At 33.7% G+C, this 17125-nt stretch overlaps 2 protein-coding genes across 3 annotated transcripts; one reads left to right on the top strand and one right to left on the bottom strand.

Annotated features, from left to right (window-relative positions):
* The first annotated feature begins 1341 nt into the window (after window positions 1–1341).
* On the top strand, window positions 1342–3880 carry LOC122318052 (rust resistance kinase Lr10-like). Of its 2 annotated transcripts, XM_043135179.1 has the most exons (3): window positions 1342–1367; window positions 1577–2696; window positions 3589–3880. In XM_043135179.1, exon 2 carries the CDS (start codon window positions 1660–1662, stop codon window positions 2680–2682), a length of 1023 nt encoding a protein of 340 aa, XP_042991113.1. In that variant the 5' UTR covers window positions 1342–1367; window positions 1577–1659; the 3' UTR covers window positions 2683–2696; window positions 3589–3880. The 2 variants fall into 2 exon arrangements, with proteins under 2 accessions (XP_042991113.1, XP_042991115.1); XM_043135181.1 differs by lacking the exon at window positions 1342–1367 and having other exon boundaries at window positions 1399–2696; window positions 3577–3880.
* A 2153-nt stretch (window positions 3881–6033) lies between these two features.
* Window positions 6034–16161, bottom strand: LOC122274536 (GDP-mannose 3,5-epimerase 1-like). Its single transcript, XM_043083570.1, has 6 exons — window positions 16034–16161; window positions 7679–7775; window positions 7443–7584; window positions 7242–7380; window positions 6520–6725; window positions 6034–6367 (listed from the first exon to the last, which is right to left on the bottom strand). Exons 1-6 carry the CDS (start codon window positions 16159–16161, stop codon window positions 6204–6206), a joined length of 876 nt encoding a protein of 291 aa, XP_042939504.1. The 3' UTR covers window positions 6034–6203.
* Between the last annotated feature and the right edge of the window lie 964 nt (window positions 16162–17125).

Below are 17125 nucleotides of genomic sequence, written 5' to 3'. Positions count from 1 at the left end.
GTTTAAATCATTTTCTATATATAACTAACTGATCACTTACCTTTATTTCTTTTCTCCATGATCCGCAGCTTATTATACTGGATTATTAAAGCCCATCTGCAAGAATTTATATCTCTCTGATCTATTTGTCTTCTTTCATCTTTTAACCCATCATTAATTATATATGAAACATGAAAATAGTTTAAACTTGCAGATAAGATAAAATATATTAATTACAAACACACGCATATGTAAATATATATGTATGATATACAAAAAATTATTTGTACACACATATATAGGATGTGCAATGCCCATACAATATTTTTAGAAGAAAAATTATACTAATCATCTCCACACACCACACACTACACTTATTTTTATTTATTTATTTTTACATGGTATTATAGTAGATCGAGATACTAAGTTTATTAAGGGATAGTCTGACCCACATGTGAGAAGAGTGTTAAGATAAATATAAATAATTAAATCTACTACTTCCCAGTGTCTTAACCATTTGATACAAGTGACGGTTTTAAATTAACAACTAATACTTGGGTTGTTCATTTATTTGGGCAATCAAAAAACACAACTCTTGATGTTATAAACCAATATATAATTAGAGAGTACAAGTATTAACGGCAGTCATTATGTTAGTTACAAATCCAAGATATGTTAATAAACTTATTGATGTCCAGTTGGACATGTAGTACCTTCTCTCATATTTATGGACCTTTGACATCATCAGTGAGGAAATATTTACAGAATGATTCTCCAAGCCGGAGCGTCAAAGAATGACTCGAAAGTACTCTACTAAATTTATCCTTTTCGTCAATCCGACTTCGAATAATTTGGGTCAATAAACAAGTGTAAGACGATTGTACTCTAATTTTTCTGATTTGTAGTACCATTATTGATATGCTTAATTCTGAGGATTAACGTTGAACTTACCTTTAAGATCACGAAACTTAATTATATTCTTGCTGAATGACACATGAATATCACATTAAATTGTTTATTTGTTTTTATTTATTTCCTATAAAAATAAATTCCAAATAGTCATTCTTGTAATGATATATATTAGGACTACAGTTATTGATCATAGTTTAGCTTGCATTATAATAATGGCCTGATTGTTAATTATTGAATTCAAACGCTCACGTGAAACTTTCTTTTTTTTGTCAAACCTGCAGTGCAGATAACCCAATATTATATGCCTTATAACATGAAAAATATTGGTGAGTTTTCTATTAGATCGATGTATAACACAATTAGACTATTAGATCGATGAATGCATTCTATGCATGTTGGCGCATTAATAGATTCCTTTACTTCTTTTGCAGTTGTTTTAATATATTACGCAGGTGTATTAATTGGATTACTGCTGGGTAAGAATCTCATGCATTTCTCTCTTTTTATCTTTTTTAATTTTTTTAGTGAATTAATCATTCCTTAAACTACGAAACAAGAAATAGTTAGACATCATTATTAAATTGACATTAAAAATAAAAACTGTGCCAAACCACAAGAATTTTGAAATGGAAATTAAAAGAATAGGATCACTTTCGTATAATTACTTTTGTGTTTTCATTTCCAGAATGGCATGTGGCAATTAGTGTATTAGGCGCTCCATTTGTGATTGCATTTTTGATATATAAATGGCGAAGAAGGCACTTATCCATGTACGACAATGTTGAGGAATTTCTGCAAACCCAAAAAAACCTCATGCCAATAAGGTACTCTTTCTCAGAAATTAAGAAAATGACCAAAGGTTTTAAGAAAAATTTGGGTGAAGGAGGATTTGGCACAGTTTTTAAAGGAACACTTCGAAGTGGACGTCTTGTAGCAGTAAAGATGTTAAGCCAATCCAAAGCAAATGGGCAAGATTTTATCAATGAAGTAACGACCATTGGAAGGATCCATCATGTGAATATAGTGCAACTCATTGGTTTTTGTGTTCATGGTTCAAAGCGTGCCCTCATATATGAGTTCATGCCCAACGGATCTCTAAACAAACACATTTTTTCATCAGAGACAAATATCCTCAACTACGATAAAACATATGATATTGCTTTAGGAGTGGCTCGTGGAATTGATTATTTACATCAAGGATGTGACATGCAAATCTTACATTTCGACATTAAGCCCCACAACATTCTCCTCGATGAGAATTGGAACCCCAAGGTTTCGGATTTTGGCTTAGCAAAATTGTACCCTGTGGAAGATAGTATTGTTCCTTTGACTCATGCAAGAGGAACATTTGGATACATGGCTCCTGAAATAGTTTACCAAAACATTGGAGGCGTTTCATATAAAGCTGATGTCTATAGCTTTGGAATGTTGTTGATGGAAATGGCGAGTAGAAGAAAGAACTTGAATGCATTTACTGAACATTTAAGCCAAATTTACTTCCCCACTTGGATATATGATCAATTGCATGATGGAAAGAATATAGAAATACAAGATGCTACAGAAGATGACAGGAAAATATGTAAGAAGATGATGATAGTCGCATTATGGTGCATACAATTGAAGCCTACCGATCGTCCATCAATGAACAAAGTCGTCAAAATGATTGAAGGAGATGTTGAATGCTTACAAGTTCCTCTCAAGCCTCTCCAACCATCACCAAATAGAGAGATAAAGGGTGCTAGAGATAATTCAAATCAAGCTTCATCGTCAATTCAGTCACACCACCCTTAGTACTTGGAAAGTTTGTAAGTTGGCCTCTAACTTACTCTTGGATATTGTTTTTATGGCTTTGTGTTGATTTATAAATATTCTTTTTATAAATATTATTTTGATCATGAAATGTCTAATGATACATGATGAGCATTTAGTCACTTGGATGACATGGGTTAATTATTTGTTAATTTTGCATGTTCAACATGTACTATTGAGCATGATACATGAAAATATATCATTTTTGTATGAAGCATATTATATGTTAAGAAAAGAAGCACACGTCGTGAAATTTGTTTTGTCATGAGCATAGCATGAGAAACATTTTTGTCATGACACAATACTATGATGGAGAAATATCCTATTGAAACTCCTTTAGTACCCTGAAGTGATTAAAAATGGAGTAGTTCTGAGTTAACGAAGAACAATCAACAAGTTTCAACTAGTTCCACTTTAAAGGATCCCAGGGCGAAGTCAAGTTATGGCATCTAATGCTAGTGGGTGCATATGTTATGAAAAGTTACGATCAATGCATTGAAAGTTATATCTAAGCAACTTTGATGACATAGTATGAACTGAAGTTGTGCTACGGTCACTGGTAGGTACTCATAGTGCAAGTAGAGAGCCGTGATGATACTGTATGTTAATGATGGTTCTAATAAAAGAAATGGTATGTTTTGAAAAGATGAAGTACAAAATATTCTCTCTAAGAAAATGTGCATCAAAACATTTTTTGAATGATTGTGAGGAATCTAGATCAGAGAAAAATATAGTTTTTCACATATCTTGCATGCATGCATGCATTATATGTTTATTATCAATCATATTTATATTATATATGTGTATGTTAGTTGTTAACGTACTAAGATTTTAAAGAATCTCACTATAGTAGTCCCAACTACCATTTTAATATAGAAGTTGTGACAGGTCCAGAAGATGGTGATGAATTCCAACCCCTAGCTAAGGATGATTAAGGACAAGCCAGACCCTGACCGTCAACTAGAGTTAATTGTGATGTTCCTAGAAATGGTCATGTTCACCATTCAGCGCATCTAAGAGATGCTTTGAAATTGTTTTGTTTTGAAAGCTCCTGATGAACCCAATATGTAATAAGTAGATATAATATCCATAAAAATGTTTGAACTATTGCGTTGCACTTGGACATCTACTAAGTAAGGCATTAATTATGTTTTAATTAAGCGTTGGGATGTTTAGTTAATTTTGGTGCGAACTTTTTTATAAGTTGCCCTTTCTATTGCGAATTATTATATACTGTTAGAAGAATGCTAAGATACATTGCATGTTATCTATCATGGATGTGAGTATGTAGCCTTGTGTTACATGTCTTAATACTCCAAGTCTCCGTTCCATCCAGAGCGAAAGTTGGGAGGCGTCACATGGTGGTATCAGAGAAATTATGTCTCTAGATAAAACCACATGTCATGGGGATATTGAACCAGAATGTAGGTTTGAATCATTAATTCGATTAGGCGTGAATTGTTGAAGTTTAAAGCTCAATTTGATGTACACTTATCTTAGGATTTGGAAGCTTAAAGCGAAATGGTACGTGACGGACGAAACAAAATGATGATGGATCCAATAACCGAAGAGAGAAAGATCATTCGTTGGATGGAGGACACATGTTGGTGGATGCAATCCATCAAATGACTAAAACACTAAAACAACAACATGAGTTGTTTCTTACACAAAATCAATAGCAATAATAGTATCGAGCTAAAAGACAAGCGAGAGCCAAAAATAGAGACTACTCCTTTGAACAATTCTGGTATACATGAGATATCCAAATTTCATGGGTGCATAAGGACCCATGAAAACAAATAAATAGTCACTAGATCTCAAACGTCCTATCGAAATCAATGGATGCACAGATGAACATAAAGTACAATACGCTAGACATTTATAAAATAATTGTTTTGACAATTGTTTTTTGAACTTTTATCTGCCTCTCTCTTCTATTTGTTATTTTCATTTCTTTTCTTCTTTTTAGTTGTAATTGTGACACAGTTCTTTTTAGTTGTTGCTACCATCCAGAATATCAAGGTCCTTAATAGTTGTAAACTGAAAAAGGTTGTCGAATTCATTTTATTCAGACTCATTTTATTCAAAAGTTGTTGTGAAAAATATACTATCCACATCATTGATGCAGTAAAAATTAAAGAATTGTTACTTGAAAATTGAAACTTAAGACTAATAAAGAAGAAATGAAAGATTTTACATTGACACTACTCCCTTTGGCACTGGTTTTTGTTCTTCAGACCATTTCTTACAAATATAAATTTTCAAATTGGTCCAAATATTGTACTAAATTTCACACAAACCAATTCTTTTTAATTTCAACAGCTCTCACAATAGGACTAGGCAACAATCTATGCACAAGGTTCTAAGTTTTGACAAGAGATGCTTATATATGTTATTTCATTTACGACTGTTGGGTAGACTTTGGAATGTACTCTCTATTATCTTTTCAAACATCTGTCATTCTATATATATTTTTTATCTAATATTATATTATTAAAAAATATTTATTATTTATTATTAATTTATTAATCATTTTGTGACATCAAAAATTATAAAATATAATAACTGAAAGAACGAAGAATAACAATTTTTTAATCCAAGAGCCAGAATATCACATGCCCAACATCTTAATGCAAAAAATGCATTGTGCAAGAGTGTCCCAACTCCCACGTGGGATGGATGGGAGCTTGTAAATGGAATTGAATTGGGAGAAGTCATTTTATGTCATAAAGCACGTGTAGTACTATAGTACTCTTTAGGAGTTTTGTGTTACCACATAGCAAGATCAAAAACCACATGATCTCCCCTAACGACTTAAATGTCAAGTTTGTTGACAATCAAGATATCATCTTTCGCTTTCTAGAAATGAAGACATGCCAAACAGAGCACTTCTTATTTGCAGAAGTTCCCTATACCATTTCCCAAATAGTCATCAATTGCTAAAGCTAAAAGAATATCCTTTGCAGAAAAGGAATAATTGCTTGAAACATGTGGCTAATCCCCAACCGAGATTAATGATTGTGGTGATGGGCGTTGGCTAGAATGTAGAGATTCCAAAGGCATAGGTTACTATATATTATGTCGTCCCTCATTTCCACTTCACATTGCAATTTATTCAACTTGCTTCGCTTTATTAGTTATTTCACATCTCCGAAACAGGTTACTCACAATTGCTTACACTAATCACGATCAAACGCTTTTTGTTTCCTAGGCAGTCATAATCGAAACTTAGGCCTAATTTTTTGATTACACATACCATCTCATCTCATCATTATAATTTTTCCAAACCTTAATTTTCAAATAGAATACAATAAACAATTTAATTTTTTCAAATCTCAAAAAGCTTCCATTGGGAGCATAAAAGCTTTCCTTATACATACAACAAACAGGAGATCGATATAATAGCTCAACTTAAATACTTTTCCTGAACCATAGATAATTTTCTATTCAATCATAACCAAAACTTAAATAAAACATGCCTTTTCTCAGTGCAACTTAATGAGCTATATGGCCTCCTTGCCATCAGCAGCACAAAGTGAGCCTAGTTGAACTGGAGCTTGGGTTCCAACCACCTTTGATGATCCATAAACAGCCAGGTCAACACCTTGAGCCTTCTCCTTCTCAATCTGTTCCTTGATCCAAAAGTAGGTAAATCTCAGGCCATCTTGCAACATAGCGTATTGAGATATGCAATTAGTGGGTGAGCAAACCTTGGTTTAGAACCAATAAAACACGAAGGTAACCTTATTTTTTACACAAACTCAGGATTTATTAGGAAACCTTAAACGCAAGAAAGTAACCGGCATTCTATAAATACCTTCAACTTCATTGTTGGAGCCCAACCAAGTTTCTCTTTGATAAGTGTGTTGTCTGAGTTACAACCGCGGACTCCCTTTGGGCCAGGAATGTGGTGGATAGGGAGCTTCTTGTTCTCAAAGCTAAGAACAATCTCAGCCATCTCATTCATGCTAACCATCTCATCGCTTCCAATATTCACAGGCTCACGGAAGTCCGACTTTGTCAATCTAAACACAAGAGTTGATTATAGGGCAGTTAATTCATGAGAAGTGGGAAGATATAATTTTAGAACCCAAACATGCAAATTGGTATGTTATGAACACCCTATCATAAATTTTTCATGTTAAACAAAAGACTGGGTACAACAAACAATTACTATGCAGTCTGGGACCCGTTGACATCCTAAAGAGTCATATTTATATATTTAGTTTCCAAAATTATGCAAAATAATTAGAATGCTTACTGAAAAGGTCAAATACAAGTGATATTTAAAAAAACAACCATATATTTACCATGAATTTGTAATGATGTGACCTCAATCCAGAATTATTATTTTTTCAATAAGTTAAATAACAAAAGGAGATTTTTTCAATAAGTAAAATAACAAAAGGAGAGAGTGGAACAAGAAAATCCAGAATTGTTAAATAAATACAATAAATGTCAACATTATAACAGATAGAAGAATCTCATCAATGAGAATATGAATTTCAGCTATACAAGCTATAAGAACATCAAGCACTTACCTAAGTACACCTTCTACACATTCATCAATGAAGGTGAAGGATCTGGTCTGAAGTCCATCTCCCCACATCTCAAACTTATCAGTTGAAGTAAGAGTCTTTCTACCAAACACAGCTGCACGGGGCCTACTCTCTCCCACCCGTACAACAAATATAACCAAGTAATAAAATTAGGAAAAATCCAACAAGCAGCAAATCATGCATATTTATTAGGTACCACTACAATCAAAAGCTTACCATAAATGTTGTGGAACCTTCCAATACGGCACTCTTTGCCAAAACCTTTTGAGTAGTGCTTGCACAACTCCTCTGTTGCAGGCTTCTCTAATCCATAAGCATCTTGAGGCTAAACCTAGGTGTAAAATTTAACTCATTAACTCTATCCATAACTTATGAAGGAAAACTATGAGATTAAAACAAATGTGACCAGTAAGAGTAACAAACCTCAGCGGCCAGGCATCCGACTCTTTCAAGTTCACGTTAGTTTCCAATTGCTTAAATTCAGGGTAGATACAAGCACTAGAGGCACAGAAAAACCTGCACAAACTCAGATAACAAAATTAAATACAAAAAGAAAAGACATATATGTGCACTCAAAGGAGAAATTCCATGTGCAGCATGGGCAATTTGTTCATAGGGAGTTCGCTACAACAAGACCAATGATATTAACTAAATTAAAATAACAGCTTATCTCTACATTTTTAAAACCCAAACAAAAAATATAATCAACCTTAAAATCTTCCCAAATTTTCATTTGAAGTAAATTCTTATCTTCAACATTCATCGGCCACTATTTTTAGTTAAGAATTTGAAATACCTCGTTCAAATTGAACAAAAATAATAGAGAGAAGATCCTCGGTAGCTAATGTAATAATGGTATTTCATTCACAGAGCCCAACAAAACATTCTCTTCACTTCTTTTTTTCTCGGAATTTCCTTTTTCTTTTCTTTTTTTTTTGAAGGAAAAAAAATCTGATCCTATCACAAAATCCCCAGCCCCCGACTACCATGAATAACTAACCCTATTGTATATCGCCACATGTCCTTCTAAGGTCCACCACCACCATGCTAACGTTGTCGGTACTGTGCCTAGCCAAGGCCAGCTTCGTCAGCAACATCGACGCGTCCGAGCACGCCTCGTCGGAGGTCTTGAACCGGCCACCTCAGGCACACGGGGTGAACACAGAGGTGCCTGGCCCTTCACTCACAGGCACACACTCGCCACCCCACATGCTTCTTTTGGCATTGGCGATGGGAAGAAATTAAATAATTTTTAATTGAAAATTGAAACTTGAGCCTATTAAGAAATTAAAGAACTAATATTGCTCTTTTTTGCACTAGTTTTTGTTCTTCAAGCTGAAGTAATATATGCACAAAGTTATAAGACATTTTGGCAAGAGATGCTTGTGTTAGTTCTTCTAGGACAATTGGGAAGACTTGGAATTTCACAAACCATTTTTGACCTTAGAATTAAATGAATCAAACAATAACCATAAGAAACTCATTAGACCCGAGACATATACTACACCAAATTTCATTACGTGTGATTTAAGCCCTAGCTATGATCTTAAAAAAACTTTTTGATCCACTAGATAACACTTAATCCAACACTAGATTAAAGCTTAATAACAAACTAGCACCTTAGATTCATGTCACACATAATCATATCATCAAAGTAACTCATGATATGACCATATTTCAAGATGAATACAAGTCATTAACTAGAAATCTCAAGCTTGCACCGAAATCATGCTTTCAAGAATACACTTTATAAAATCAACTCAAACCTCGGCTTCATCATTCAAATCAATGCTTAACATGTTGATCTAGCTTCTAATAAAAAGAGTATGAAAGATCTAATCGCCAATCTGAAGCTTAGATGCACACAAGAACCAACTCTCCAAGGGTGTTTAGAGTAACCTCTCAGGTTCACTCTCTTCTAAGGGATCTATGGACTCTTAGCTCACAAGAACTTGTGTTACACTTGGTGACGGTTTGAGGTGAAGAAAGGAAGGAAGGGTGAGGTTAGAAGGCTCAGTTTGCAGAAGTGAAATGAAGATAGACTTGAAGAGATTCTTGGTAGTGCTCAATGACATTTTCAAATTGTGTGTGTGCATGGGTAGGGTGCGGAGGTAAATAGGGTCACATGTGAAGATCAGATGGGGTTTTGGTTCCACAAGGAAAACCAAATGTAGTTGTTGGTTTCTGCCCCAAGTCAGTACACTTCCCTTTCTCGGTTTAGCTTCATTAAGTTCAGTTTGGATCTTCAACCCACTTTAACTCATTTCAACTCAACTCATCTAATTATTATAATTTTTTCAAATTTCAATACAAAATATAATAAACAATTCAACTTTTTCAAATCTCAAAATAATAATAATATTAAAAAAATAATATTCTAACAATATTTTATTCAACTTTTAATTTTCATTTCAACTCAACTCAATATTCAAACACAACCTAAGTGCATTCTCCATAAGCTTTTGTAGGTGATGTCAGTGCTGCATCCCACTATGAAGACAACCCATTACATGATGGGAAAATGGATGTGATTTGTAGAAAAGAGAAGGTATGGTTTAGGTGGATGCATAGATTGAGAAACAAGGCACAAGGCCTTCTCAATGCTTGTTGCACTTCTTCCAATTTCCATGACATGTGTAGGGCGATTGATTAGCTGATTAGGTGGGCGGTTTTTGTATTCCTTTCCAGACCTGAATTGTAATTCAAGTGAATGGTGAAGGGGCTAAATTTTGCTAGCCTTCAGCCCTAAGTTTCCTTCAAGTTGGATCTTAATGTACATGTGGGCCCTAGATTTAGGCCTCACTTTGGGAAAAATGTGAAGATTGTAGTCAAGCATATAAAAGTGTTAATGAGAAAAATACCTAATTGTTAGATTAAATTCACAACGATTCTTGTGAATTTGAAAGTTTTTTTAACTCGTGGAAGAAATCGATTTTTTATAATTTTTAAATAAACGTATGTTAATTTATTAAAATAATAAATTTGATGATTTTGGAAAAAATCAAAGAACTCTTCCATGGAGTTGAAAATCAATTTGGTATAAAAGAGTTTAATTCATTTGGTCAGTTATTGAGAATTATCTATGAAGCTACCGCTTGTGTCTTTCTTAGAGATGAAATTAAATAGCCGTCCATATATATTTTTTTATTGGAATAAAGTGATTTTTTGAAGAGGTGTATTTTTTTTATGAAATGGAAATTTATTTTTAAATCGGAAAATTAGTGGGGGTCAATTTTTTGGAAGATAATAATTTTTTTTGAAAAGATTTTGCCCCAACGTATTCTTCAGGTTGATTTTCTTTGAGTTTTGGGAGTAGTAACAAGTGGTTGATATTTTGGTGGTCGGTGAACATTTGTGCATTTTAGAAGCGCGGGAAAACTTTTCCAAACAATTTTGTATTAACATCAGATACTTTTATATTCGTTGCCGTTTGGTTTGTTTTTAATATCAAACCGTTTTTGAATTTAAGTGTGTTTTATTGCATGCTTTGGCTGCCGTATTGTTTGCAAAATTCAGCCATGGAAGTTGAGTTGCTTTGGCTTCAATAAGGAAGTAAATTGATTGAAAGATTTATTACATGAGATTTTCTCGTGGGAAAATCAGCTTCACTCATATTAATACATTGTGATAGTACTGCTACAAATGGTAAAGTACAAAACCGTTATTATAATGATAAATCCAGATCTTTTAGAAGAAAAACACGTACAGAGCTGTGAGATTTTATTTAATTAATGGTGTTATTAACGTGGATTATGTTAAGTCATGTGATAATCTTGCAGATCCACTAACTAAGGCCTCGACAAGATAATTGGTCTGGAATACATCGAGGGGAATTAGATTAAGACCTATAAATTCATGGGCCATGTAGGAGAATACCCAACCTGGAGATCAGAGATCTTGAGAACCGGGTTTAATGGAAAAAATGAATCATGTGATTGTCATAAGAAATGCACTATTTATTTTATTTCTCATTCCTATGATATGAGTGTATTTATTCTGTAATGTTGTGGAGGACGAGGTTTTTTGAGAAACTCTTAATGAAATTCTATAGTCTTATGAGTAGGGTATAAGAATTACAGGAACATCCTTACCAAATTTCACTTATGTGAGTGTGGGAGTGGGGCTGCTCTATATGAGAATTGGGTTTATTCTCAAATACACTCATGAAACCAGGATTAACACAAAGCCATAATGTGCTGGCTAATAAAGCTCATGTTAACACCTGGATTGTTATGTGTGAGTAATAAGTCTTTATTTTCCTTAAGCAGTCATAGTTCAAGTTTAAGACCACTATTGACTTTGGAGTAAATGTTATTATTTCACCAAGTGAAGGTTCAATTTAGAGGACACCTTCGTGATGCATAATAATCATTCCTTGTTTAGAAGTATTTTTTCTATTTATATTATTTTTAAAAAATAGTGAGAATATGTTGGTATTTTTTTATAAATATTAGTTGTAACGTTTGTTTATTTTTGGCCATTGAGTGTCTTTTAAAGTTGATCAGTATTTTTAATTTTTTTTTTAAATTTATAACTGATAAAGTTGGTCAATGTGTAACCATGCTCTTAATTTCTTACTTTGCTTTCAGCAGGCTTTCTCAAACTCCAGGCGGTTTTTAGCTTTAATTGTTATTTGTATTAATGTTGGTTTCTCAATTATTTTGTTATCGTTGTCTCTTTATTCTTGTAAATGAAAGTTTATCGTCTGGCCTTAATTCCTTATGGTGGGAATATTAAAGCGATTTTATGGCCTGTTGTACGTTTCTGTCACTTACTAATAACTATTTGCAGCTTTATTGAGGTTTTATTGAGGTTTTAATTACTTGGTAATTAGTTCTTGTATTTGGAAAAGATCACCTATAGGGGTTTATAGGTGTGGCTGCTTTTAAGAGTCTGACTGACTTATCAATTTGGGTACAACATAGAAGAGTTTAATTGAGAAATAATAAAAGAAGTGTATTTATATTTTTGAGAGATTTTTTAGATAATAGAGAGGCATATTTTGAGTAGAGTTTTGAGTTTAACCATTTATGTAGAGTTGGTTCAGGTTATACAATGATCAGTTGGACCGTTGTATCTTAGAGGAGTTAAGTCGAGGAGTTTTGCTATATTCGCTAATTTGAGACTTTGTACATCACAAAAGGCTTGAATCTTCTTAAAGAGAGCGAAATTTTTGTGTCTCAGTCTAAACTAGTTTAGTTTGAATGTTAATTTTATTATAATTTTAATTACATTATTTTGTATTTCACAAACACTTCTTTTGCAGATGCTTTTACAGCTTTGGGAACTCTATTAATTGGACTACTGCTTGGTAAGAACCTGTATCCTCTTTGTAATTTATCTGTTTTAACAGTGTAAGTAAATTAATCATTTCTTAAATAACAACACAAGACTAATTAGACATCATTATTAAATAGACAATAAAAATAAACAGTACTGTGCCAAACTACAACAATTTTCAAAGGGAGTAATTAATTGGTTATGAGTACTATCTATATATTTTTTCAAATGTAACGACACAATGCTGACAACATGCCGTAGCTAAACTGATAGTGCAAGTTGCAACAACAAGATAGCTTTCGTATAATTACTTGTGTTTTCATTTCAAAAATGGCATATGCCAATTAGAGTATTTGGTGCTCCATTTGTGATTGCATTTTTTATATATAAATGGCGAAGGAGGCGCTTATCCATATATGATGATGTTGAGAAATTTCTGCAAAGCCAAAATAACCTCATGCCAATAAGCTATTCTTTTTCAGAAATTAAGAAAATGACCAAAGGTTTTAGGGAAAGATTGGGTGAATAAGGATATGGCATAGTATTTAAAGGAATACTTCAAATTGGACATTTTGTAGCTGTAAAGATGTTAAGCCAATCCAAAGCAAATGGGCAAGATTTTATCAATGAAGTAGCGACCATTGGAAGGATCCATCATGTGAACATAGTGCAACTCATTGGTTTTTGTGTTCATGGTTCAAAGCATGCCCTTATATATGAGTTCATGCCCAACAGATCTCTAAACAAACACATTTTTTCATCATAATCAAATATCCTCAACTAGGATAAAACATATTATATTGCTTTAGGAGTGGCTTGTGGGATTGATTATTTACATCAAGGATGTGACATGCAAATCTTACATTTTGACATTAAGCCTCACAACATTCTTTTCGATGAGAATTTAAACCCTAAGGTTTCAGATTTTGGCTTGGCAAAATTGTACCATGTGGAAGATAGTATTGTTCCTTTGACTCATGTAAGAGGAACGTTAGGATACATGGCTCTTGAGATGGTTTACCAAAACATTGGAGGCGTTTCATATAAAGCTGATGTCTAAAATTTTTATTATTTATCTTTCTAAAATTGAACTACCTCTTTCTATCCTTTTTTAAGAGAAGACTTTGTATTGACTGAACTATGAAAGTTTCGCTTCAAGCCTACAAAAAAGAAGAAGAGAAGATCGACAATATAAGATCATAATCTTTCTATGCTTATCGTGTATACTACGCAGTGCCTTAAAATAAGTATCAATCTAAATATAGTTTGATGCTACTCATCCATGTATAAAGTTTTTAAACCTCTCTCTCTCTCTCTCTCTCTCTCTCTCTCTCTCTCTCTATTATTTCTTGTTCTCACTCCTTTCATCTATCTCTTTTTATTATTTTCTCTCTACTTTTTTTCATTTATTTAATTTATAAACTAAATATATAAAAAAATTTAGATAAGTAGTTGAATAATGGTACTCTTAAAAAATAGTTAATTAAAATAAGAAAAGTAGGATGTAATTAGTTTTTCAAATTAAAAAATATAGATTAACCATTAGAAGTGCTCTTACAATACGTAATGTTTGATCTCTGTGGTAGTGCCAATAATATGTTATTCAGAAGTGATCATATTAGTAATTGGTAGTAATAAATAACCATAGCATGAAGTGGATCATTTTGGATCTTATTAATAAGCTAAAATTTAGAAAATTCCAATTGATATTTATTGGATTTTTCTTGAATAGGCTACGGGCCCCAATATTTTATTTGATGGATTATGGAATTTGGAACTTTGTTGATTTTGATTTAGGTACGTAGGATCACAATTACATAAAAAGAATTGCACCATTTGATTGGTTAAAATTTTTAAAAGTTGAAGTGTAATAATTATATATTTTTTTAAATTTTTGAATGTGAAGTGGACCAATAATAAAATGCCACGTGTCACCATAGTGTATCTCGATATTAGCTGGTGGCGTTGGATAACACATCTGAAATAGCTTTCCATTACTTTCTTTATTGTAGCAACAAATGTTTAGACTAGAAGATGTGTGGGCTAATTTTAAACCAAAACATAGTTGTCATTCCCCTTGTCGCATGGAGTAATGATACACTTACATTTCCTTTATTATTGTTTTACTATTTAACTATTTTTTTTTCTTTGAATTTAGATTAAAACTCTCTAAACATGACCCTTTTGCATAATTTAAAAAAAAAAATTCAATCAACTAACGTAATCATGTAATTAAATTAAATTAAAATTCAATTTTATAAAAATTGGCCTTCCTTTGCTCTTTAGGCCAATTTTTTATAAAATTGAATTTATTTTTAATTAAATTATACAATTTTTTTAGCTGATTGAATTTATTTTCTTCTAAATTATACATGAAGGTCATATTCTAGAATTTTTAATCCAGATTCAAATAATAAAATGAAAAGAAAAAAGATAATAAAACAATAATAAAAGAGATATAATGATATCATTATATTGTCACGCATCCTTTCCCTTTCTTCTTTTTAATACTCATTTATTTCATAAAGCAGACTTCCTTGTATTTTTTTTCGAGATGCACATTCAGATTTAATGCTATTGCCAAAATGCCCACAATTCCCACCCAATGCATTAATACACTTAGTTCAACTGCTCCCTCTTTTCCTCGACAGACCCTTCACTCTCGCACTCTCCTTTCTCTTTCTTTCCCCCACTCAACATCTCTCTCATGCTCTTTTCTTTTAAGTTGCATTTAGATGTTGAGATGAGTTAAGTTGTGAATAGTAGTATTTTGTCGGTCCGATTGACATGGGTTTACCTTTTTTAGGTTAAGGTAGATTTAACTTTTTAAGATGAAATGTATGAAGTAGGTTGAGATGAGTTTAACATTTTTATAGGAAATTGAATAAGTGATGAGTCCCATCAATGATTGGTTTAAGAAGAATTGAGATGAGTTGAATTGTGTTCAACAACCAAACACACCCTAATTTACCTAATTTCCACTCAATTTCCGACTGAGCCTTACCTAACCCAATATCTCTCTCCCTTACTCTCTCTCACACAGCACTTCCATACTGAAGTTGAGCAAAGCACATCATTGCTGATTACACGCTATTTAAACACCATGATTTCTATTATTTCTTCTAGTTCCTTTGAACCCTAGACCATTATGAGCTACCCTCAGCAGGTGACAACCCCCAAACACCAAGACCCATCACTATCGGACAACCATTGCAGCCAAGCTCCTCCATCACAAACCACCATAGCTTCACTTTCCCCCTCACGGTAGTAGCATAAACTAGCAGCAGGAAGCAACAGCTGTAGCTCATGTCTCAACCATGACAGCACCGCTCAAAGGGAAACTCAACCTTGCTCGGCCCTAGCACACCCTCAACCACCTAGGCCAACGTTGCCACCCATGTGAGCCACCGTAGCGTCCACAAGCCCCTGTATAGCCAACCCAAAAACAAAACACTCATCCTTCTCCATTGGGAAAACACCACCATGAGCTTCACCTAACCTTTTTCATGTACGATCTGCCACTGTGTTCTGCAACCACCGCCAGTGACATCAGAGGATGCCAATTGGACCATCTTCGTGGTTCAAATCTGCCGATCTCTTTCTTTCCTTTGTTCTCCACCATTTTTCTCGGCCTAATCATGTTGTTCCACGCCACCGAGATCCGCCACCTACAAACACCCCATCAAAGGTCTTCTAACCAACAACCATCCACTTCCCTCATGCCTCTTAGATCCCTTCCAATCTCTCTCTATGCCTCTCTCTCTCTCTCTCTCTCTCTCTCTCTCTCTCTCTCTCTCTCTCTCTCTCTCTCTCTCTCTTTGTATGTAGGCTGCCCCTATGCACATGTAACACATCCTTGGTTTAACGAACAATCTCACATCGAGGGTGAGATTGTACAGAATAACAAAAAACATTTCCACAACTGCTATTGCCTATTTAGTAAGCAACACTGAGGGAGTTTCATGAAGGTTTAGAGTGTAAGTTACGTTGAGTTGTGAAAGTATGCGCAAGTATGGCACTTCGCCCAAAGTTCTTGCTGAACCATGGAACTCAGCTATGTAATGGTCGCTATAAACATGTCCCAATTTGATACGATGTCCTCCCAAAAACCAGACGGGTGAATGCTACTGGAATACTATGTAGGGTCTGAAATGTAGGCTTATTGACTATGTAGGCAATAGTAGTAAAAGAAGAACCCAATGAAAGATTAGAATTTTGAGTTTCATGAAAGTTTGGAGTGTAAGTTACGTTGAGTTGTGAAAGTAAGCACAAGTATGGCACTTCGCCCAATGCTCTGGCAGAACCATGGAACTCAACTGTGTAATGGTCGCTATAGAACATGTCCCAATCTAGTATGACAACCTCCCAAAAATAGACTAGTGAATGCTATTATATCAAATTAGCAATACATAGTGCCTGAAATGTAGGGTTATTGATTGTGCAGGAAATAGTAGTAAAAGAAGAACGCAATGAGATATTAGAATTTTAAGGTTCACTTGAACCATGTATTTCCTCCTAGAGGTCAATGTTGAGTTTTAACAGATTAGCATTAGTGATAACAAATTGGGTTTTTTGACATTAGCAGG

Source organism: Carya illinoinensis, chromosome 8 (genome assembly GCF_018687715.1).
Source record: "Carya illinoinensis cultivar Pawnee chromosome 8, C.illinoinensisPawnee_v1, whole genome shotgun sequence".
NCBI classification, from domain to species: domain Eukaryota; kingdom Viridiplantae; phylum Streptophyta; class Magnoliopsida; order Fagales; family Juglandaceae; genus Carya; species Carya illinoinensis.
Note: the sequence above shows the minus strand (reverse complement) of the source record. Positions and strands in the feature narration are given on the sequence as shown.